Source organism: Manis javanica, chromosome 1 (genome assembly GCF_040802235.1).
Source record: "Manis javanica isolate MJ-LG chromosome 1, MJ_LKY, whole genome shotgun sequence".
Classification (NCBI taxonomy): domain Eukaryota; kingdom Metazoa; phylum Chordata; class Mammalia; order Pholidota; family Manidae; genus Manis; species Manis javanica.
The window spans coordinates 19,317,570-19,341,668 of record NC_133156.1 but is presented as its reverse complement, the minus strand read 5'-3'; the positions used below and the strand labels follow the sequence as shown (position 1 = coordinate 19,341,668).

The 24,099-nt window shown below is 39.0% G+C and overlaps 1 protein-coding gene across 3 annotated transcripts in view; it reads right to left on the bottom strand.

Moving 5' to 3' along the window:
• The window catches only part of NBEA (neurobeachin), a 547,470-nt gene that overhangs the window by 105,827 nt on the left and 417,544 nt on the right, over positions 1-24,099 (bottom strand). For all 3 annotated transcript variants that reach the window (XM_073229196.1, XM_073229216.1, XM_073229206.1), the window contains exons 41-42: positions 3,642-3,759; positions 3,208-3,310 (exon numbers count right to left, since the gene is read on the bottom strand). In XM_073229196.1, coding sequence (XP_073085297.1) covers positions 3,208-3,310; positions 3,642-3,759 — 221 coding nt within the window. The remainder of the gene's footprint in view (positions 1-3,207; positions 3,311-3,641; positions 3,760-24,099) is intronic.

The following is a 24,099-nucleotide window of genomic DNA, read 5'->3' as shown; positions in this document are numbered from 1 at the left end:
GTAACCAGACAATGGTAATCAGTATGGAGTCTAGAAAATGGGCACTTTTTGCCAATATTTTTCCATCCTTCTGTAGGTGTAAAGGTATTGTTCTTATGGCCAATGTGAGAAAACATTGGTGGACAGCAAAAGAAGAGAAATAAAGAGAGTGGCCTATGATCTTAGAGGATAAGCAAGTTATCTAAACCAGACTTTTCCTATCCGTAAAATGGGATAAGAGTCCCACTGTTTTAAGAGTTGAGGGCAGAGTGCTCCGTTCCGGAGCTAGCAGATCTCCAGAAGTGGGTTCTCATCGGACACAAATCTGTTGGCGTCTTGACCTTGGACGTCGTAGCCTCCAGAGTTGTGAGAAATAAAAACCAAAGAAATAAGGGAAATAATGCTCATGAAGTAAAACCCAAAGTATGACCTGTGGCACTTGGGAAGTGCTCAGGTAAAGCTAGCTGTGGATATTAATTACTTAAAGGGGCACTCGGGCATTAGAGCTTAAAGGAAATATTCCTTTTGTTCTAAATCTTTGCTTGTTAAGCAACAATCTGATTTGCCATGGGATCTCCGGTGGGCTTGCCCCAACAAGCAGCCCGTATGATATGCGGAGTCAATTATTCTGGATTTTGTTATTTGTTTGTTTGTTTACAAATTCAGTCTCTTATGGATGTAGCTTAGTTAGATAAATTCTGATAAACTCTGCTTAAACTGACAAAACCAAATGTCAAGAAAACAAAGCACGGAAGAGATCCCTTGGTGATTCCACCAGGACGCTCTCAGCTGGAAGGCTTCTATGTGTAGGAGCCAGGCATCAATCACCCCTTCCCCTTGACAACTCTATAAATGCAACAAGATCTTACGTATCACACACGTGAATGTTCATGGATGTATGTGTGTATATCTATTTATCCTCCCACCTCCCTATTTGCCTACTTACCTACCTACCTGCCTATAACTGTGTAGGCGTGCATAGATGTGTATAGCGTATATGTGTGTTTACAGTTTACAAAGTGTCTTCACTTTATGATCTCAAGACATTATACAACATCTTTGCAAAGATACCATCCCCAGTTTAAGCAGGTGACAGTGGCATTCCTCTTGCCTAGTGTTATTCATTCTTTCAAGTAATATGCACTGAGTTCCTCCTGTGCAGCTGGCTCTGATACCATTACCCAGCCAGTGTTCCTTTTAGCCCCATCTGCTATTTCTTAGGCTATGTGTCACAGGAAATACACAAACCTGAACTTCTGAGAGTATTACTAGGAAACTAAGAATGAGTTGAGCCTTTTGGTGGAAACTACGGGCAACAGAGGGGTATTTTAAGATGGAATGGCTGTGTGAAGTAACAGCAAAGCTAAAACTATTAAACAATTATTTTGCTTCCAGTTTTTCTATCAAGAAGAATGATCTTCTAAAAGTCAAAGACCAACTGTGGTTATAGAGGTACTCATAATAGGTAAGAAAACTAATACAAGAGCTTCTGGTTGTTTTAAAGGAGGTCAGGTCCAGACAAATTCAGGAGTACTGAAGGAAATTACATATGTCATTGAGACACCTCTACTGGTAATCTTTAAAGAATCATGGTGATTGAGAAAGATGCCCGGAGGCAGGAGATTATTTTTACAAAAGGAAAAAGGTAGACCTATTTGTGAATTTTTAATGTCAGTTCCTGGAAAACTTCTTGAATTGATGATCAAACAATTTGTAAGCGCTTGGGAAAAGGAAGTAGCGATTACTGTGAGTCAGTTTTAATTCAGTAAGAACGAATCTTGCAAAACTAAATTCATTAACGCCTTTTTGTTTAATTCATTAACGTAAATGGATTAAACGCCTTTTTCCTTTGACCTGTATTTTATATAAGTATTTCATTACCCAGTAATGTCTTAGTTTAATCTTGTCATTCTACTAGCAAATATCCTGAGCATGTGCACACACGTCAGCGAACTGGTCTCACCCTGCAAGCTCAATGCAAGAACGGATATGCCGCCAATGAAGGGAACTCCTGTAGAACAGCACTTAAAAAGCACCTCTGCAATTAGGCAGTGTTCGGTGCTGCAGATTAAAAGACAAACAAGACACAGCCCTTGTCTTTTAAATATCTGTAACCTATTTAAGGGAAGATAGATAAAGATTAGTTCTCCTTCCCATCTATGCCGTGCTGGGCAGTAATTCCCAGCGACATAATGATCTACGTGGAAGCACTGCTGCTTGTCTCCCCAGAGCTGTTACCGCTTTCTTCACCAACAGAAAACCTGCTTTGTTCAGGCAGGAGGTCTGGCAAGGTGTTCAGAAGTATATTTTCCCCCGAATTCTTGGGGATGATTGAGCTAGGCCAGTAAACTCACTTCCCTTTGGGAGTGATTATTTCAGGAACCGGAAAGTGACCCCATTCTGGCCAAAGGGACCTGGGATTAAAATTGCTGTAGTATTTTGAGAAATCCTTTGTGTCATCTTCCTACTTGACTGCAGTTGTGTGAAGATGTGGTATCTACAGTGATAGTGGTCATTTGGTGAACATGAGGCCAAACGAGAATCCTGACATAACAAAATCTCTGAGCCAATAATTGTAACTCCTTAACTCCAGATTCTTTATAAAACAAAACCCCAAAAGCAGAACACCCTGCTCTTCAAGCCACTTTCAGTCAAGTCTTCAGCTACTTGGAGCCTAAAACTATTTGGTGTTAATAATACATGTAATTCTGTGTTTTCTACTTAGACTAGTATCTTTCAATGAAACAAGATTTCAAAATGATGCTCTTAAAATACCAAGATGAAAGACTTAGGAAACTGTTAAAACCACAGCATAATTCATGACTTAATCTCAATAAACTCTAAGAGTTTTATTACTTTCATGGAAAAGCATTTGTACATATAGCATTTATAAAAATGTTTATATGCAATTACACAATCACAAACATCATAAGACTTTTGGTATGTTTCTTGTAAGATCTTAAGCAAAAATGTCTTAATTATGTGCTATCTGACATGCGATCAACTTTTTTATTTCCTCGTTATATGTGTTAAATAAAATTATGCCCTATTATATCATTCTTAAAATAGCTGTTTTCATAACCTCTTTCCCTATAAACAACCTGCAGTGAAAGAAAATTCCTTGGTTCTCAAAATAGTTTTAATGGTATGACCCTATTTATATTTCTGTCACAGTGAGATTAAAATATGTTAACAAACCATAGATAATGTGGAATATGATATAATTACCTGGCTTGCGGTAAACCATAGCTGGTCCCTACTCCAACCCGAGGCAAGCTATAGACAACTTTTTTTACTGTTGCTTGATCAGGGAAATTAAACATAACCGAGGCTGTTGTAAGAAGAAAAAACATGATTTAGAAACCACAGGAGAGCTAGCCATTGATTTCAGAAATCATTTTCAAGTGACGATTATGATTTATATGCAAAGGTAATGACTCTTCCTGGAAAATCAGCTTTCTGTGTAACTTTATCCATGAGGAATCTAGGAGTCACATTCATTCTTAAACAAATTAAATCTTTTTTATTTTTATTTTTGTTCTAGTGGAGGCATACCAAAGACGGAAATACAGCAGGGAAAAATCAAGACCGTATTGTGCTGCATAAACGAGTAACACCCGAATATGAGCACACTTTCTTTCAAAATATTTCAGGGGACTTACTTCGGTTTGCCATAAATACTTCCAAGGCGGTGTTTTGCAGAAGATAACGTCTTGAAAATACAGCTCGGATCTCGCTGAACATCCATTTTCCATGAAGTCCCTCTGTGTACGCGAGAACCTAAGATCAAGCGTTTAAAGGGAAGTGTCAAATCGGTAAAATATGTGTCTAAGACTTAAGTCTGACAATATCTTAGTGCCACACAAAAGTCAGCAGATTAGGGATTATCTTCCTGAATTTATGATATGTCACAGCATTGTCAATTACTTGATTCATTATAGTGTCTTTGCAAACTGTCTACCTTTCGAAATGTTCTTTGGTTGGCTCGTGAGGAAATGAATGAGTAGAAAAATTACATGCTCGAGGTGACCCTGTGACTTAACACAGAAAGTGTATTCTAGCTTTTAGGTCTTGTATGTAATTAGTTGAACCAGGAGACCTGATTATAGTGCTAAGTCTTTTCCATGATCCCTTTTCTCCTTTTTCCTTGTTTGCTGGAAGCCCAGTTAGCCCCCCGAGTGTCCGTGCAGTCAACCCGAGGCAATGGATCAGGACTGGGATAAGCCAGGGGTGAGCAATCACTTTTGGCAAAGGGCCTACTGGTATTTAAGGCTTTTCAGACTGTCGGGTTTCTATCACAACTATTCAATTTTGCCACTGTAGTGCAATAGCATCATAGACAATGTGCAAATGAATGGGTGTGGCTATGTTCCAATAAAACTTCATTTACAGTAGCAGGGGCAGCCTGAATTTGGGCCCAGAGCCACAGTCTACCTGACCCACGATCTAAGCCAATTCCAGCAAAGTTATTCCTTACCTCTCCCAATTCCTTTGCCATTAGTGGAAGGGACATTTGACCCAGCACCAGCTAATGAGGACAAGACCAGTGTCACTTTGGGGATGTTCTAGAAATGCTGATAAACTATAGCTATAGCTTTGCCTTTAGAAATATATATTTAGAAATGCTGACCATCTATAGCTAGCACACGCCTTGCTCCTTCTTGCTGGAATGGAGATGTGATGGCAGAAACTGTAGCAGCAATTATGTGACCATGAGAAGAAGGTGAAGGGAACCGCAGCAAGGTTGGCCCTAACACTGAGCTACTGAAAGGATCTCAGCGACCAAACTCATCTGCACCTCTTCTTACTGGATACAGATTAATCTATATTTGATTAAGCCACTGTAGTGAAATCTGGAACAAACACATTCCTTCCTGATTCACCAATGTTTGCTAATGGTACATAAACACATTTTCTACTTGCATTGTGTACTCTGCATATATTACACGTATGTTGCTTTTGTGAAAATGGAAACTAGTTACTGAGTTTTACATACATGATAGTCTGTAAAGCTTTAAAAATAAGTTATGAGTTCCCTTTTTACATTTCCTTTCTCTAGGAATAATATATATATATATACACACACACAATAAGTGATCACGTGGTCTTTATATTTTTTAAAAATTCCATTTCTAACTCCTTAGTTCAGCTTTTGTCTTTCCCCAGACACTGGAAGGTTTTTGGAGCCGGTCAGACATCTATTTAAATCAATCCCGAAACATTTTGGAGCCAGTCAGACTCCTATTTAAATCTTGGCTCTGCTGTTTACCAGCTCTGGGACCTTGGAAAAATTATTTAACTCCATCTGATTTTCATTATCTGAAAAACAATGATAACAGTACCTGTTGTTCATTTAAGTGGAGGCAATGAATGGAAAGTGCATGGCCTTAGCTATTAAGTTCTGTTTTTAAGTTTATATGTTTCTGTTGTTCAGCATAAAGTGACAACTGTTTCTCAGTTTCTAAACTGAAAACTGCACATTCCACAAAAGAACTGCAGTGACTTGCCACAACTTATATTAACAAATTCTTAGTTGGGCACAATAGTTTCCAGATTTGAATTTCATAGCCCAGTATAACTTTTTTAAATGGAAAGTACTAATACAGGGTTGATAACATCTTTTTTCTTTGTCAAGTAGGAAAAATTTTAAGACAAAACAATCACAACCACAAATACTATCTTCCACTATGACCATTATTTTACTAAAAAAAAAAAAAATTAAGGGCACTGGAAACCCCAAACAGTACAATGAGTATAATCTCAGAAAGAGGAGGAATCTTCCCATGACAGCTCTGCTCGGCACACTTACACTAAAACCAGTGTGCTAGGGGGATGGAGAGAGAGAGGGTTCACAGACACCTGTATACATACACATACTCATGTTTTTACTTATTTTTCTCTTTGGGAACCATATGTCACGAATATTCAATCAAGTATCCCTGCCATTAAGCGGGTTATCAGTTTAGCAGACAGGTAGCTCAAAATACATAGAAGTTTGACTCCTTAGGTGCTCCATGGAAAACTGTCTTACCAACTGCGCCAGTTATCAATTTTTTGCTTTCCAGCTTAAAAGTTCATGCTTAAATTTTTTTTTTTTTTTTGGTAAGAATGAATCTGTGCCCTTTATTTTTGCTTTGCTATATGGCATGATGTTAAGCTTTGTCAGGGAAGGACGCTGCAGAGACAAGGCAGGGGAAGGCCTCTTCCTGGCTGGTTCCTGTGCACTCGCTCAGCAGGTTCCTGAGAATGCGGGGCCTCCCCGGGGCCAAGCTCCTGCAGGTAGGATGGGCAACAGCGCCCAGCGTCAGGCGGTTTTCTCCAGGACTTCTCCCTGCCCAGGCAGTTTTGGGGCGTAGTGCCTCTGGTGAGACAACTCTCCCACCTCTGCCCCCATGAACAGCTTCACCAATGGAAGGTTCCAGAGCTCCAGTAAGCTCTCCTGGCAGAACACGAGAGGGACTTTTCCAGCATTCAATGAATGACAGCCATGCCCACCCCCAAGGAGGTCCGGGGGGCTTCTTCCTAGGGTTCAGTGTCAGCTGCAAGGGTAGCAGCTGCTCTTTATATATGCTGTTCCTATACTCTTTAGAGTTCTTTTTATTTCTTACTACCCATCCCCTTAGCTACTCCAATCTCCTGTTATAATTTATATCATAATTATTTATATTACACTTTTCCTGTTTAAATTGCTATGTGGTTTCTCTTTGCTGATTGGCTCCAGACTGATACACAAACTCCATCAGTTCTCCTACCACCACTTTCATAGCTCCAGACTGGGGCCACAGCAGCCCTCAGGAACCCTCAGGAGCAAGAAAAAAGGAAACAGAGATAATCAGAGGAACTCAGCAAAGCCTGGAGGCAAGGAAAGAATAAAATTAAAAGAAGATTATTTTGCTAGTCAACAGCTCAGGAAACAAATTCCAAAGACAGATCCGAAGGCCCAAAGCTATTTTGGACAAGGGTAACATCTGAATAAGTGCACTTATTCATCATCAAACACAGAGAAGTTAGTTGACTGACTGTATATGTTATAGAATATAATGGCAGCATTACCAAACGGGCTGCGGGAAGGAAAATTATATATATATATATATATGACCTCTTGTAACTTAAAAATAATCTGCCTAATTTATAACAGTAATCCATATTGAAGCTTTTTAAATCCTTCAGAAGGGCTGATAAAAGATAAATACTCTGAGCTGGTCATGATTCTCTGCTAGGAAACCCAGTTGAGCCCACAGTCCTCTTCTTGTTTTCACAGCAAGTCACCTCCTGCTTTCCCTTCTTGTCTCCTTCAAGACTGATTATGGAGTGAAACTCTCCTAAACTATTTCATTAACATTAACATTTTTTTATGTCCCTTCCTGTAAGCTGCCTCTCTCGGCACCCGCTGTTGAGTCACCACACACGTACGAACCTACACTGTCTCTTCCAGTACTTCAGTTTCTTTTAATTCTGTGCCTGGCCCTTTCTTATTTTCTTATTTGCTTTTTTTTTTTTGTCATTCCTGCCCCTGAGACATGAAAGCTTCATGAGAACAGGACCCTAATCTGTCTTATTTACTGTTAAGACACAGGATTTAACTAAGTATGTAGTGCCTGGCACGTACATACTTCACCCACATTGGTTTGTTGAGTAAACCACTAAGAGAAATAGACAGGGATGGTGCGTGTGGGGAAGGTGACCAAGAAATTGTACAAAGTGTATGGATTTCTGACTCCTTTTGTTGACCTGGAAAACTCACCAGTTTGGAACTTCAGAATTCTCATGTTTATTATCCTAATGGTGGAACCCAACAGACATCTCTCCTGAGTTTAGACTTAAACAGGACCTAAAAATAAAGCAATCTAAATAGGACAACTGGTTGCTTTTCTCTAGGAGTCTAATTTTCATCCTCGAGGGACTCTAGGCTGGGTGGTTCCCTGCCCTGCAAGAACTGGTCCCTCCCAGACAGGCTTCCTCCCCTCCTCGGGGGGCATGGAAGGCCTGTAGGCTAAGGCACTTCGACTTTATTTTACAGACTTAAGCCTCTCGCTTAAGAACATGTGCACTGAGGTGTATCACAGAATATCACTTGGCACCCCTCTTGAACACCAATTTTATTTCTGGTAAGTAACTTAAACACTTTTGTAGTAAAATTAATACAGATAGGATGGAGAATGAAATGGAAAACATGAAGAACTGTCAAGAAAAGTCACTAGCATTCCAGTAAGTGCTATGATTGATGTGGGCTTCCTTGGATCATGACCCAAGTCTCCTTTACTCTCCTCTACTCAGGGAAAATGAGAAGGCCCTGCACCTTAGGAGGGGGTGAGACTTAGTGTGGCTTCCCTGACCTGCTTTCAGGTAGAGAAGGAGGTTCAGAGACACAAGGCAGAGGGGACCAGCGAGGGAGTGGCACGTGATGAGAAGTTTAGTCAATTTTTGTATATTTCAGAAATGTAAGGCATATCACTTACAGTTGATTAAATACTGAAGTTTATGGCATGCATCTGTAAAAATCTGGACCTCAAGCCCAGGTCTGAAATATGAGCTGGTACCATAAAATTGCCTGTATGTTATTTATATCTTTACTAGTTACAGAATGTTTTATAAGTTTCAGGACTGTCTATAATAATTCTTAAAAGTTTGTTTTTCATTATAGTCCAAGATATTTTTCTAAACTATGTGTTTTCATCTGTATTTGAGGTTTGGGATGATTATTTTCTTTCTTAGGTCAACCTTCCCATGTCATCTGGTTTGTGCCTGCCTGCTTCTCCAAATTATTTAATAAACTGTGAAATGTCATCAACAAATGCTAACTACCCCATTCAGTTTCATTTTCTGAAAATTGAATAAATACAATTTTCATTACACCATATAGATCAGAAACAAGAATATTAAGGCATTTTGATTTCAAGTCTTACAGAACTTTGTGATTTCCTTAAGCAACCACAGAACTATTTGGAGTTAACTGCTTAGTATTCAAGAGTTCATACTAGCCTCATACCCTGAGGTCTGCCCCACTCACTTACGGACTGAAATGCACAGGAAGAAATATAAAACAAATGTAATAGAGACCCCTTGTAAATCACCTTGCCCAAATGTGTGCTTAACACATTATTTGATGATCCTGTTGAAGAAAAACAGGGTCGCTGTGCACTCATGTGTATCAGACATGTATATGTTGTCAGAAACACGTATACAGCTGTCAGATCAGTTTCATCATTTTTTCCTTTTAAGGCAGTTAACAGTGTGCATCCTAAAATATCCTTGTTTAGTGATATCTTTGCTTATCGCAGACCATTCTACACATCTATTACATCAGGTTTAACAAATCCTTCTTTCTTTGAATGTGAAAAATCTAAATTTTGCTTCGGGTTATATTCTCTGTTAAGAACCCATGAAAATGTCACAAAGGCTGGATAGACATGCTCTGTTCAGTGTCCGTGAGGTCGTCAAATCTGACACCTGCAGCTTGGATAGTTTAATTAAAGGGCTTTTAGTGCCATGTAAAGTCACAAGCCCCTGGTACTTTTATACTTCTGCACAAATCATCAATGATTTGGGATTCAACAATTACGTTCGAGGTGGAATAGTTCAAAATTGTGAGGCCTTAGAAAGAAAACCCAACCACAACACAGAATAAGTGTGGTTCTGAAATGTCCATGTGCAAGATCATCTCCCGGTCATCGCTGCCGCCGTGGTACATGTGGGCAGCGAAACAGCAGCTGTTTGGGTTCCCGCTCGCAGCTCTCCCACATGTCTTGGGGAGGCTCTCTCCTCACCAAAGGCATGGAGAAGTGTAACATATAAGAAGTAATTAGACATGCATGGAAAAACTGAAAGGGCAACACAATGGACTACCCTGTTCCAAATGGGCAACACGATGTTTCCAAGAGGTCAACTAAATATGTGTAATTAAACAGAATAAATGACCAGATTCTCGACTTTTTAAAATCTATCTGTCTGAGATTGAATCTGTGAGGGAAGGGCAGGTTCTCTCTCCCATGTCTTTTCCCATTGCCCATGTCCTTTTTTTTAAAAAAACGGCAGGGAGCGCTCTCTGTGGTGTGTTGCCTGGGGCATAAGATCTGCTGAAGGGTTAAGAACCTCAAATAAGAGACAATTTAAGATCGTGATGGAGATGTTGGAGAGAGTATCCTCAATGACTGGCTTAAAAAAAAAGAAACCTTTTGCAAGTCAGATGGGTCCCCAATTTTTTACTTTCAAGGAGTCAAAGTTGGATCTAATTGGTCTGTCAGTTGAAAGATAATTAAAAATCATTTTTGATAATAGAGCACGAGGTTATTTCTAACATACAATTTTGAAGTGGTACCAAAAATTACAATGAGATTTCTATAATAAAACTTCAACATCCTATGTATTTATGTGAACAAAGTTTTTCAATGTATCTGCACAATAGAAAGTTGGGATAGCTCTAATATTGATCTCTGTATTGTTTAAGCAATATTTAATATGTGGCTCTATTAATCATTCGTGTCATTAAGAGGTGAGTTCCCAATAGTGCTTTACTTTTTGTGCTTAATAATTATTTTTCAAGGTTCACCATATATTTATGTTCTTGTATGATTGTAAACTGATGTTATTTACTCCAGAATAAAAATGTTAAACACTTAGAATTCTTTGGTTTTAGGAATTACATTTTAATTCATAAGAATATCCACCTTTTGCGGATTAGTATATCATGATGAAGAAAAAACCTTCAGCTATAAAATATTTTAATTAGATAAATTTTGGGGAGGGAATCAAATGGAAATATTAGTTCAAAGAGAAAGGTGTTATACATAAAATGTCCTTTTGAAAACATAGACTATTGGCGTGTTTTAAAATGGACGATGATAGTAATCAAATCATTATTCTGTTGGACATATGTGATTCTACTGAATATGTCTGAAATGTGATGCAACAATTTTATTTTAAAATACCAATATTTGGAACATGCTGGATACTGTATTTTTTACACATGTTTAAACTTGTGAAAAATTTCAGATGTGAACTTAAACATGTGCATGGTGGTATATGGTTTTCTAAAATTTTTTTACAGGATGTGTGAAAAACAAAGTTAGAGAACAACTACAGTAGCCCAGCTCTGCACAATAAAGAAATCTTCAAATATCTGATGGAAAAGTCTCACTTTAGCCTTTATCCAATTAATAGTGAATATGATCATCAAAATAAAGCTGTTAAGGGCAGGCATTATAACCAGGAAAATCTAATAAGGACCAAAAAATTGATCACAGAGTGAGTCAATTCTTTTCATAAAATTTATAAGGAAAATAATTGATCCTAATGAAAGAAAGAATTCAGTAATATAAAACTGAAAGTGGGAAAAAGTGGAAATGGCTTAAATGTGGAGTAAACAAAAATGATCAAGAAAATAAGCTGGCAAAATGAAGGTTTTCAGAAAAACACATTCTCAATGAAAACTGAACAGTGCATGGTATACTGTTATACTTCTGAAGTTCAATATTCATAAACAGCCATTATCAGCACATGGGTTGAAACTGCAGAGGTGAAACATCCTACAACTGGGGGAAAATTAGGCAGCCCTTTCATAGAGAGCTGTTTATTAATAAATGGCTTTTTGCTCCAATTCATCAATTTATCTACCTACCTATCCTAGACTAAAGCCTCCCTAGGCTCTGTCTCTCTTACTAGCCTGTGAGACCTCAGGCAAGTTAATTAATTTTCAATCATTCAGTTTCCTTTTCTTCAGACCTGATCTCATATGTGGTAGTGAGGACTGAATGAGAGAACTGCTTTTAGAAATGCTTAACTGACACAGAGCACGTGCTAAAACAAATGTTAGCCTGCTTGTACAGTTATTGCCTACTTTCTTGAGTGCATGTGTACACACACAGACACACAGACAGACACACAGACACACACACACACACACACACACACACACACATATTACACTGCCTGCAATGGAGTGGAAAATCTGGAGGACAGCTTTCAACCCCTTACTTAAACTAACAGCCATAGTTACTGTTTCCTTAGTTGTAGTTTGTACTATTATCCAAAATCACAGTGCTAACCTCTAACTAGAAAGCCGAACTGACATCAGCTATCATTCTCCTCGTAGGTGGTAGGAATTCTAGAAAGACTTCTTTCTAGCTCATAAAGATTAGGCCAGTTTTTTCTGACCAAGCTTATCTTAATAATCTATTAATTTTATTTTAATTTTATTTTTTCAGTGACTTTCGGAAATATTTATCCATTGACCTCCATGGGCTGGTGGTGAACACGAGAGGCAGACTTCCTCACCTCAAAGAAGTCAGTGTGGTGGAAAATCACGAACAGTGGAAAAAATAGTTTTGCCCTTAGATTAAAAAAAAAATTAAGGTTACTCTGTTCATTACACATTTCTCACTCCTTTTATATGTACTTAAACTTTTTAAATACAATGTTTAAAATAAAAATCTGAATAAAAACTTAAAGACGGTTTTAATGTTTTGACCTATTTCTGTTAACATAATTTGATCTCCAGTTAAAAACAGTTCTCCTTTACATCTGCTCTGTCTGTAGGTTCAGACCTGAAATTAGTCTGATTTCACTATTGTAACAATAATTACTATAATGCCCCATCTAATCTTGTATCATTTTTGACTGTACCCAAAACATTAAAATGAAGTATTTCTAAAAGGAGAAAACAATTTGTGGTGAAAACTTATGGTATCCAATAAATCATACCCTACTCCCAAATTGGTTCAAAAACAAAAGACAGAAAACAAAAAAGCTCTAACCCAGAAAACCAAGGGTAGAAAGGGGGAAAGAAAGGTTCCAAGCAGAAGGAACATGTGCGCAAATATGGCGCTTCTGGGAATGGGTCCAGGCTGTCTGGAACATATATTTAAAAAGGAGTGAGGTGAAAAATAAAATTAGAATATATGAAGGTGAATGGAGGAACCAGGATGTGGGGCTCAATCATGTAATTCATGTTAAAGAGTTTGGACTTTTGGTCTGCGAACAATGGAGAATCCCTGTGTTAAAAAAGAGATGAGGCGATTGTATTTGCACTTGAGAGCCTCGCTCCGACGACGGGCTGGAGGCCCTTTTGTGGAGAAGGGCAATGCTGTTCCAGCAATATGCAGAAGTTGTTTAATAGCCATTAGCAGAAAACCACAAACTCTTTCAAAAGAGTATTATCTCTACCTCTCCAGTGGTACCTCTCGCAGTGTGATGAGGACTTTCACACTGACCTATTTTATTACTATATCCCCTAAATTGTAGAGTCCATGAGGGTACAGACTAGGATGTATACTATTTTGTGTTCCTTATACAACCTGCACATGGAAGGAACTCAGTGTGTTTTTGTAGAATGAAAGCCTTGAAATTTAATTTACAAACATGGAGTTGCAGCTGGCGTCCTCTGTGTCTCCTTCGTCTTCAACGCACGCTCTCAAAATTATGGGAAAACTCTCAAAATTAAAAAATGGTATTGGCAAGGTTGCTTTAATTTTGTCCTGCTCGTGAATGATCCCATGTGTAAGTATTACGCATTTGGCTGTGTTTCCTCATTTGCTCAAATTTGGCAAACTCTAAGATCTAAGATCTCTGCCATTATTTTACAAGGGGAAGGGACGGGAGCAGGCGCAGGGAGAACGCCTCACTATTGGGAAGAAACCCACCCCTCATTTCTAGTGTTTACTTTGATTTCCATACTGAGTTTGCTAGCTGTCCTCATATGAGTCTTCATAGTGACAATTTTTAAACTAGGGATACTTATATATCTCCTGTTTCTCTATTTATTGTCTTCCACATCAGATCCTTTGCATTTCTGGGTTAGAGGGTTTTTGTTTTCTGTCTTTTGTTTTTGACCTAATTTGGGAGTAGGGTATGATTTATTAAATACCATAAGTTTTCAGCACAAATTGTTTTCTCCTTTTAGAACTATTTCATATTGATGTTTTGGGTACAGTAAAAAATAACACAAGATTAGATGGGGGAGTTACAGTAATTATTGTTGCAATAGTGAAATCAGATTGATTTCAAGTCTGAACTTGCAGAGCAGACATATAGGAGAACTGTTTTTAACTGGAGAGCTAATTGTTACCAGAGAAATAGCTTAAAACACTAAAACCTTCTTATATTTAAATGTTTATTCAGATTTTTATTTTAAACATTGTATTTAAAAATTTTAAGTACATAAAAAGGAGTGAGAAATGTGTAATGAAAAGGAGAAATGGGTAATAAACAGAGAAACCTTAACTTTTTTTAAATCTAAGGGCAGAACTATTTTTTTAGTTAACCTGGAAAAAATTGCATGCTATACAAATACTGGTGTACTTTCCAATTCATATCCATTAGAACTTAGAAAACATTAAGAAGAATTTGGATCCCAATATATCATGAAAATCATAATAGATTGCATGTATATTAGGCATATATACTAAAGGTATATAGGAGATGTTTAGGAAGTGGTGACTGCTACTATGAATCGCATGAAACCCCGTATTTAGCCACAAAGCGCAGTATGTCTAGCTCTGCAATTCCAACCGCCCTGACCACTTGAGCCCCCCACACGTGCCAGGCTCGGTCATGCTTCTGCGCCCTCGCACATGGTGTTTCTCCTGCCTGGCAGGTCTCCCTGCTTTGTTTTTCTGATGACCTCCTATTAGTGACTCAGCTCGGAGCCTGCTGCTCCCCCGGAGAATCCTGCACCCCCCTGCGACACGTACGGACTAAGCCGTTACCACAGTTGGTGGTTTGGCTGGTATCCTTGCTAACCTGTGACCCACTGAGGGCAGGAATCAAGGCATCTCTGCCGTCTTCACACTGAGCACAGAGCCCAGCACACAGCAGTAACCCGACAGTGGTAGTTAATGATGAACACCTTTGTTCATCTATATTTAGTAATATGATGTGCAGAAGCTTCTAATTTATATAGTCTATATTAACTCGAATTATTCATATTAAGACAGTCCAGAATTTATTCCCAATTCTTTATAGGTATTAGACAGGACATGCAAGGTGCCCCTTCCTGCAAAGTTCCTTTTATGCTGTTGATTACCTATGACCCCCGCACTCCGGCCACGGCGGACTGAACCAGGGCGGACGCCTACCACAGGGGTGGTCCCCGAAGTGGGTCGGCCTCCCAGTGGTGTGAGAACCCTGTCCGTCAGAGCCAGGCTGCCAGGAATGCTGGCTGGCTGACTCCGTTACATAGTCTCTCTGAAGGATCCGCACCGTGTCGTCTCCTGTCCCAGAGCCAGGGCCACGGCACACATTTGTCCCTCTCTGGGCCTATCTGCCCTCCCCTCCTGCCCTCTTCGCTTCTGCTCAGCCTCGAGCTCTCTTCACGCTCTGTGTTCTCAACCGACCTCTTTTGCTGGCGAGTATCTGCCTGTCACACACTCTGGTGGTACCGTATTATGAGAGTTGTCTTCCAGCACTTACCACAAATGTAATTTTGCAAATTTAGTCTGTATTTTATTAACACAACCTCCCCATAACAAATCTTTGACCATTTGTTATTGCTCATTACTGTATCTCTATTGCTTGGCAGAATACCTGTTACACTATAGGAATTCAATAAATAACCTGCTGAATTACTGAATTAAAGGCATATTTGTAGTCAGCCTGTGGTAGCAGAAATATAAACAAAGACAGAGTGACTGCACTATGATGTTAATGGATATCAAAGGCTGAAGGGGCATTAAAAAGACTGGGTCAGTGAAACTTGGATTAAATTCCAGCGCTTCAGCGGGACTGATGAGAATTTCCCAATCGCAGGGTCTTGGCGTTGCTACAATAAACTCCGTAGAAGACACTACTGCTCACCCACCCAGATCCACTCCTGCTTCCCCCACCCGCCACCACTCCTGGTTGTGTTCGTTTGCTGGGCTTCTCTTCCGGGCTCTTCTCAGTCCGGACACACTGACCCCACAGCCAGCCCCAGGGTCAGATTGGGGGGCGGGAAGTGTCCCAAGCTTAAGAGGGAACCAGCAGAAGAGATGCTCTCTCCAGCATCTGGACATTCCACCGTTAATGCTGGTTTGGGGGAGTGCTGACCACTATCGGTGTCATAAGGAGGACCAGCCCCGGATGACAGAGTGCAGATGGGCAATGAGTCTGCGTCCTTGAGAACACCCAGACGCAGCAGAATCAATTATCACTGGAAACTGACATAGTCAAGACATATTTTATGATACATGCACATACACATGGGTGCAGATATACATATAAAGCCATTTGAGTCAGGGTATTCATGACTTGCAGCTGAAAGTCTGCTGATACAAACTCTTATTACCTGATGTCTGTTACCTGAGGAACCCAAAAGCCTGATTAATATACAAACACACACATATACACACACCACTTCCCCCGCCAAAAAAGGAAAAAGAGGGCGAATATGTAAAATCTGAAATATCTTCTTAAGTTTCTATAAACCTAAGCAGTTCTAAAAAATAAGGTCCACTAAAATTTAAAAAATACACAGTTATTAAACATTTCCATACTTTGTATATGTTGTAGAATAGTTCTGCCTTTTTATCTTCCCCTGCCTGATAAAGTCCTACTTTGTATTAAAAGCCTATTGCTCAAAAGAGCATTTCTTCAAAAGATATTTACTGCTTAATAGGTGCCTGCCAGGTAGGTACTGGGCTTGTCAGGCACCAGGATGATGACATGAATGTGAATTGTTTTTCAAGCTTCAAAGACTTCTTTTCCAGTGCTTACTACCAATCAGAAGCATGCTTTCAGTTGAAAACCCAAGCATTCCAGGGCCCTCACAGGTACATTGCTTTCTCTCCAAGTTAGAGCTCGTCTGGAATCACAGTTTCCCAAAGAGCAGCTGTAGAATGAAATCCAGTCCTCATGCAGGGAATTTTCAGTTAGGTGGGGTCTTACTTTACTAGGTACCTGCCCCCTACAGGACTAGTGTTGCCCTGGACAACATTCCTCACACCGCAAGTATGTACCATTAAGTATATACTTTATAGCACTTAGTTTGGTGGACTGCAATATTGTTTTTATGTGTGCCTCTATGCCTTGCTGGAGAACTTGAAATGACAGGCAGACTGAACCCCTTCTGAGCTGTGGGGGGATGTTATCTAACATACTGAGACAGTTTCCACTTACATAAAATGAGAATGATCATATCCACTTTACAGGGTTGTCATATTAAATGAAGTAACATATAAAATGTCTAGTGGTGAGGCTGGCATAAAGGTGGTGCTACAGAAATGTGTTGAACAAATGAACTAAAAATCTTTCCTCACCAGGACCTTAGTGAAACCCTCAGTCAAGAGTGAGAGAGCAGAACCTGATGCTGTCTCAGCCCAGATCCTCCTCCAGTGAGCATTATTCTCTGATCTAAACTCTCCTCTGCATCTCACTGGTTCTGCTAAGTCTGGTTATTCCCCAAAATTTGTTCTTATATCTGTCTGCTGTGTTGGGAGTTTAATCTTTAAAAAATCCTAAAGCTTTAGTGAGAGACAGTTCAGCTACCAAATTTCCTAGGGTAGTTTACTTCCACTCTCAATTTTCTGTATTAGAGAATAATTAACTAACTCCTCAAGAAATGGAACTCACTCTAAATGTGAACAGCTCAGTAGATGCCCCTTGTTTGTACACAAATATCGTTCACAAACATCTGTAATTGGGGATGAAAGAGGTTTTAGAGACCTCTCAACTGTTGGAGGCAAAGCAAATAGTATTTCCAGGGTTAGGTATCCTTCAAAAGTCTCTTCTGCATTACTGTAATGCCCCAAGGCTATTTTTCTTTCTTCTGTTTACTTTATATTCCTTGGTTGTAAAGCTGTCTGTTTGTAGCAAAATAACACTTTGCTGAGAGTTTGTCATTTATCTGTTTCATTTGAACATCATGAGCAAGTACTCTGTTCCCAGACAAAGGCTGCTGGCATCACCTATCATTTGTTGATCAAACAAAAATTTAGTCAGCACCTACTAGGTTCCAGGTCCTGTGCTAAGCGATGGGAATTCACTGGTAACAAAACAGAGATGGGCTCCCCTTTTAGGAAGCTCATTCTTTTAATGATAGTTTTATAATTGATTGATACAGTAATTGATTGAATAATTTTATTTTACTGGGTCACTGAAAAACTTAAATAGGTTACTGTATTTAACAGGTGTCTCCAGTATAAGTACCAGAGGTCATCTTTCTATAGGCAAGAGGCTGTCCAGAGCATTTGCTGCAGAAAGATTAACTGAGACATTCATTTTAAACTTAGCTCTCAGTGAGTGGCAGCTCCAACAATGACTGTGATGCCACTGAGGCCATGGAAAGGAGCGCAGTTATCAGACTCAATCGTTAACTCAGAAATACCCTCTGGAAACAGTGAGAAGGACCTAGAGGGATGCTAACGTGGAGGACCTGAATTATGCCAGTAGGAGGTGAACAAAGTCTAATCTAAGATAGTTGCTGTAGGTAGGAAGAGGAAGGGAAAGATAATAAACATATTTATGAGACGGAAATAATAAGACCAGGATTTTTGTTTTGTTTTATGCTGATGTGACGAAAGGAATTCAAGCTGCTGGCGGGAGTTTCGGGCTCTGGAGACAGATGACCGCTGCTCCCCACCGTGTTCCAGGGTTAGGATTCCTGGCAGGTGATGAGTATTGTCAAAAACATTGAGAGGCTCTGTCCAGACTTTATGGCAACTGCTCTGCTTATTCTCATTCATATAAACATGAACTTGTGCAAAGAAAATATTTAACAACAAAAACAACCTATATACATCATCACTTTAAAGGAATGATAACCAGTCAATAAAACACAAATAAATGAAAAGACCTGATTTGTTATTAGTTTTGCTGTTCACAAATAATACAAATAAACCTAGTAGTATTATTTTCTCCAATTATGGAGGTTATTTGTAAGTCTCGGTGTTCACCCCACAATAATGCCGACTGTTTCCTGGGCACTTAGCATCGTGTCTGGCACACGGAGTATATGTGCCAGGAGCTCCACTCTATGTTTCTCCAAATGTGCATGTTTTAGTAAATAAATTAAAATGTTTATGAGGGAGATCTACGTGGCAAACTAAATGATACAAGAGGTGGCCCTTGTGGTACAGGATTCTATACAGTAAAAATACTGTAAGTGTAAATATATTCAGCAAGTTGTATTTTAAATAGTGCCATGCAGTTAACAACTTTATTTTAGGTCAGAGCAGAAAGATTCTTATTGGGTAGGTAGGTGAATTAAAAAGGTTTTTACCCTCATAGCTAATGCTACTAAAATTTGGGAGGGCTTCTTATAGGAATAGAGGGATAAATTAATCTAATGGGAAGTAGGGGGAAAAGGAGATATACATATATGCATATAATTTTTATGATATAGAAGTCTATATGATATCTAGTACATGTACATGCATGGAGCAAACTGCACTATTTATCAATAATCTTCTCCTATAGACATTGTTGATACAGTAAAGCTTTGCTTTAAAGAAAGGCAATCAAATAATAAATCACTGAAAACAGTATCGAGTCTTCTCCTGATTGAAAAAATGATTAACATCACCCATAGTAGAGCTAAGTTTAAATGAAGATACTATTTGTCTCTATTAGATTGGAAAAAATCTAAAAGCTTAATAAACTGAGCTTGCTGTGAAGAAAACAAGACACTGACCGTATTGCTGGTGGGAGTGCAAATCAGCATAATTTACATCGAGGAAATTTGGGCATCATCTATCAAAATTTCAAGTACATATAACTCTTTTGTGGAGCAGTTCCATTTCTAGCAATGTATCCTGTGTATATACTCCCACAAAAGCAAGATGAAGTATGTTCCAGATTATTCACTGCAGCCCTGCTTATAATGACAAAAGAATGGAAGGAAATGCCCATCAATGTGTGTGTGTGTGTGTGTGGGAGGCTAATTCAATAAAGCAATTAAATATATGGAATAAGCTTACATTTCCCGGGTGGGGGTGGGGAGGATGTCTTTTTAAAGAGAATACAAAGTTACAAACAAAATTAGCTCAGTAACGGAATAGTTATTTGGAAGGGAGAAAAGAAAAGTCATACAAATAGTGGGGCCTTAGAAATTAAGGTCGTTTTCTTCTGAGATCTCTTAAGACAATTAAGTGAACTGACACCGCTATGTAATTTTGGGGCAACTCCATTTGCTCAAAAGGCCCCGAGGAGTAAGGGGCCCTATAAAGGCTCATGGGCTTTACACCAAATCTCCAAGCAGATCTAGATATACCTATGATGATTCATATACTCCAACTAATTCTAATTACGGTAATAATTTTACTTGGTTTATCAATGTACATTCTTAATGCATTTTTTAAAAATGTGCCTATATAGATGTGAAATCTCAGGTATAGCAGAAAAAGGTAGTAACATCCTTAAGTTCGCCATACCTACAGGGCTTTCTGACACCACAAGCATTATATTTAGAGTGTTCATTTAATTATATTAATTAACACTGTGATTTTATGTCATTTTCATTACTAACAAAACACCCAAAATACGTTCAACATTATATTTCAAAGTATTTAAAACGTCTTTGAATATACATGGAAAAATACCCATTTTCATCCCCATTAAATAAAAACAAGGATTAATGCTTTTCCCATTAAAGCCTGTGTTCAGCTGCTCTAAATTAGCTTTGCCTGGAAGGTATTTTTCATGTGATGAGGAAAAGATATTTTAATGCATTTTGAAATAAAAATACTGGTCTCTAATAAATGCCTAAGCATCTAAGCGTTAAAATGAAATTCAATGGTAAATCAAAGCTAAATAAAAATTATGCTTCCTTCAATTTTTTAGCTCCAAGATAGGGTTTCACAGAGTAAAAGGTAAGTTTAATATATGATAGCTGACAATTCCAAACTAATCTCTTCTCTACTTTTTTTTTCCTATTCTAAACCACCAAAATACAATCCAATGGACAGCCTAAAATGAATGAATCTCAGGTTCAGTGCAGGCTTTTCAAGCCTAATCAAGTGGGTGTAAAGACATAGATAGAAAGATGAAAGCGCTTTGCTTTTACATATGGCAAAATAAACCAGCGAAAAGCTGAGACAAGAAGTGAGATGTCCCACAGGGGCAGGTTAAGTCTGATGCTAATGCTTCCTTAAAATGGTGACAGTCTGGAGGGGTGAAGCCTTGCTGGGCTGCTTTAATTTCTCCCCGGAATAGCTCTCTCCCAACCTTCTGCAGCACATCAAAGTCTCTGGAGCTCAATTAAAATTGGATTATATTGAAATGCTCTATCTATGGGAACTGCGTGATCGCTAACACTTTCCTCTCGGTAATACTCCAGACAGTTGCCCATCCCAATTTAAACAGTTGTCATAGAGACGGGAAGAGAAGCCGCAGAAGCTAGCAATACAAAGGAAAGGTGAGGACTAAGATTTTTCTGTGAATGAGGAGCTTGGTTTTTTTTTTTTTCCGGCTGCCCTGTTTATTACACCAAGGGCAGGATACAAGCGACACAAACACTGTGACATTTTGTATCTTGCATGTGAATGGCAACATATATGGTCAAACGTTTTCTATTTGGGCATGTTCTAATAACTAAAAATTAAAATCAAGTATTTCTCCCAGGGGACAGTAGCTATCAGAAACTAGGATAGAGTAGAGACTATGGCTGGCAAGTCTGTAAGGTGAAGATACCAATATCTACTTTTTAATTGCTGGTACAACCTAGAAAGAATAATTTCTTGACTAAAGCTTTTTTTTTTTTCACTTTCTAACACTACAACTTTAAAAATTTGGGGTCCAAGATGATAAATCACGACTGCGCATGCACATTTCAAATGCACCCCGATTTATGGCAAATCCAGTTAACTGTCAGAGGGGCCCTATCACTGACAAAGAAACATATTTCTAAACATGATTTCGGAAATTTTTTCTGCTTTTAATTAGCAGGTATCCTATAATCGATAATTTCTCTTCCTGACATCGAAGCCTATCAACACAGGTGGAAAACTGTCAGCTTCCTACGAGCTCAAGAACGAAGACAGCTTACATTTCTGGCAGTTCTAGAGAGCAATGTATTTGGGGGTGTAGACTGCTAGTAATGACACTACGTTCTCACATACAGGGCATGTTTCTGGCACTAGAAAAACTCTTAACCCTTCTTGTAATTGGCTTATCCCACATCCCGAGGTCGTTTTTCTTACCACTGTGCAGATCGCTATGGCAATAAGTGAACTATGGCTGTTTTATAGAGTATTACACTGTTTATTACACTGCTTTTCTTTTCAGATCTCAGTCCCTGCTGTTTTTTGTCCCTTGGGAAGACAGTGTTAGGGTTCTGATGCAGCGACACGGCAGAGAACACCAAGTGCAGGCCGAAGGGGAAGGCAACAAAAATGTGTCAGGAAACCTAAAAACCCCACAGATCAGAATTTGTCAGAACAAGGCCCTGGTTTAAGCCAGCAAGAAGGGCCCCTGTGGTTGGGCCTTGACAAAGCACAGACTCTTGACTTATTTATTTATTTTTAGCCCAGCTGTAGAAAACGCCATCTAATGAACCTGTCTGGGGCGGTTGTCCCGATCCTGTCAGGCATGTCAGGAAATGACAAGCACGGGGGACAGGCCGCCGCCAGTCACAGACAGGCCTACCAGCTGGAGAGCTCGCCCCAATCTAATCACACCACCAGAAAATAACTTTCATGCTTTCGGCTTGACGGGATGGACTTGAGGAAAAAAAAAATTGGGATTGGAAACAATGCTTTTTGTTTCGATCACGTATCATTTTTACACAGTAATTAAAAGTCATCTACCAACACACGCAGTCCACGTTATTTCATATTAATGCCACAAAGTGTAAATGTCATTATTAGCGAGAAACAGATATGAAGAGTGACTCTGATAACGAAGATGCAGAGAAAAGAAATGTTAAGACCACCGCTGCCTCTTTCCATACAGAAGCTATGTCACATTGGAAATGTAACACTGTTTATAAGCCAGTTTATCGAAATCGTGACCCCTCATCTTCAGAAAGATCTCTGGGTAGCAGTAGCACTGATTTTATTTCCCATGTTCTGAGAACCAATATTTAAGAAGAGAGTAAATAGGAGAGAACTAGCAATTTCACATGGCTATGACATATTTTCTGCCTTTTGTGATGTTTGAAAAAGATGCCATTATGAATAAATACAATTCACTGAGGACATTACAGCAAGGGTAGATAACTTGACACAAGGGACTGAAGAGTGTACAGTTGTAATAAAAATCACACTGACTAATTTCTGTCAATCAGATAGTTGTTTCAGCATCATGTCAATCATCATATCAGTATGTGCATTTTCCACAGAACTACTCAAAGTCAAGTCACATGTGATATGTGTAGGTCAACATTTGTTCACTGTGCTCCCACCTATAAATGATTATGTAGTAAAATATCCCTTACACTCATTTTTTTCCCCTTATACTCATGTTTTTCACTCACATTTTCCATACGGTAATTTCTAGTGCTGGCACTGAAACCAAAAGAACCAAACAGAATTCTCTGTGTGTGTCTGAATCTCTATCAATGCATAAAACTGGCTCAAAGTGCTATTCATTCCGCTTACTGAAAGTAGACTCCCATTCCCACTTATTTTTAAAGTCATAAGTCACAAGACTCAACGACATTGTAGCGACATTACATTAAATATTTATATATTGAAAACATATTACTGGAAAGGTCACTATGGAAAATACGGAGTTGGTATATAATACTGCCGCTTACTAGCCTAGATAATGTGATCAGCTTCTGTAACCTCTCTGGGCTCGTTTCCTCACCTACACAACGGTGAGAACGATGTCTGCCTGAGAGGGCTGCTGGGGCTTTAAGATTGTGGGAACAGGACGTCTAGCTCAATGCCCACAACACAGGACACGATCAACAAAGTTACTGCCACTATTTCATGGAAGAGAATCCAAAGAAGACTAAACAATTCAAAATTAGGTTTACCCTCTACAAAATATTACTCCTTCTGGAAAGCATATGGGGCTAGATATTGCTTCTACTGCAGAAAGAACAAGTCTTTCAGAATAACCCAGTCACACTGAAATCAGCGTATATAAGCAGAATACAGCAACCAAGACTGGAATATCACTCCCCAAAAAAGGATCATGAGATCCTTAAGGAACAAAAAAGGAGAGGACTTTGTTTTTCTATTCCTGAGATAACTGAGGTAAAGTGGA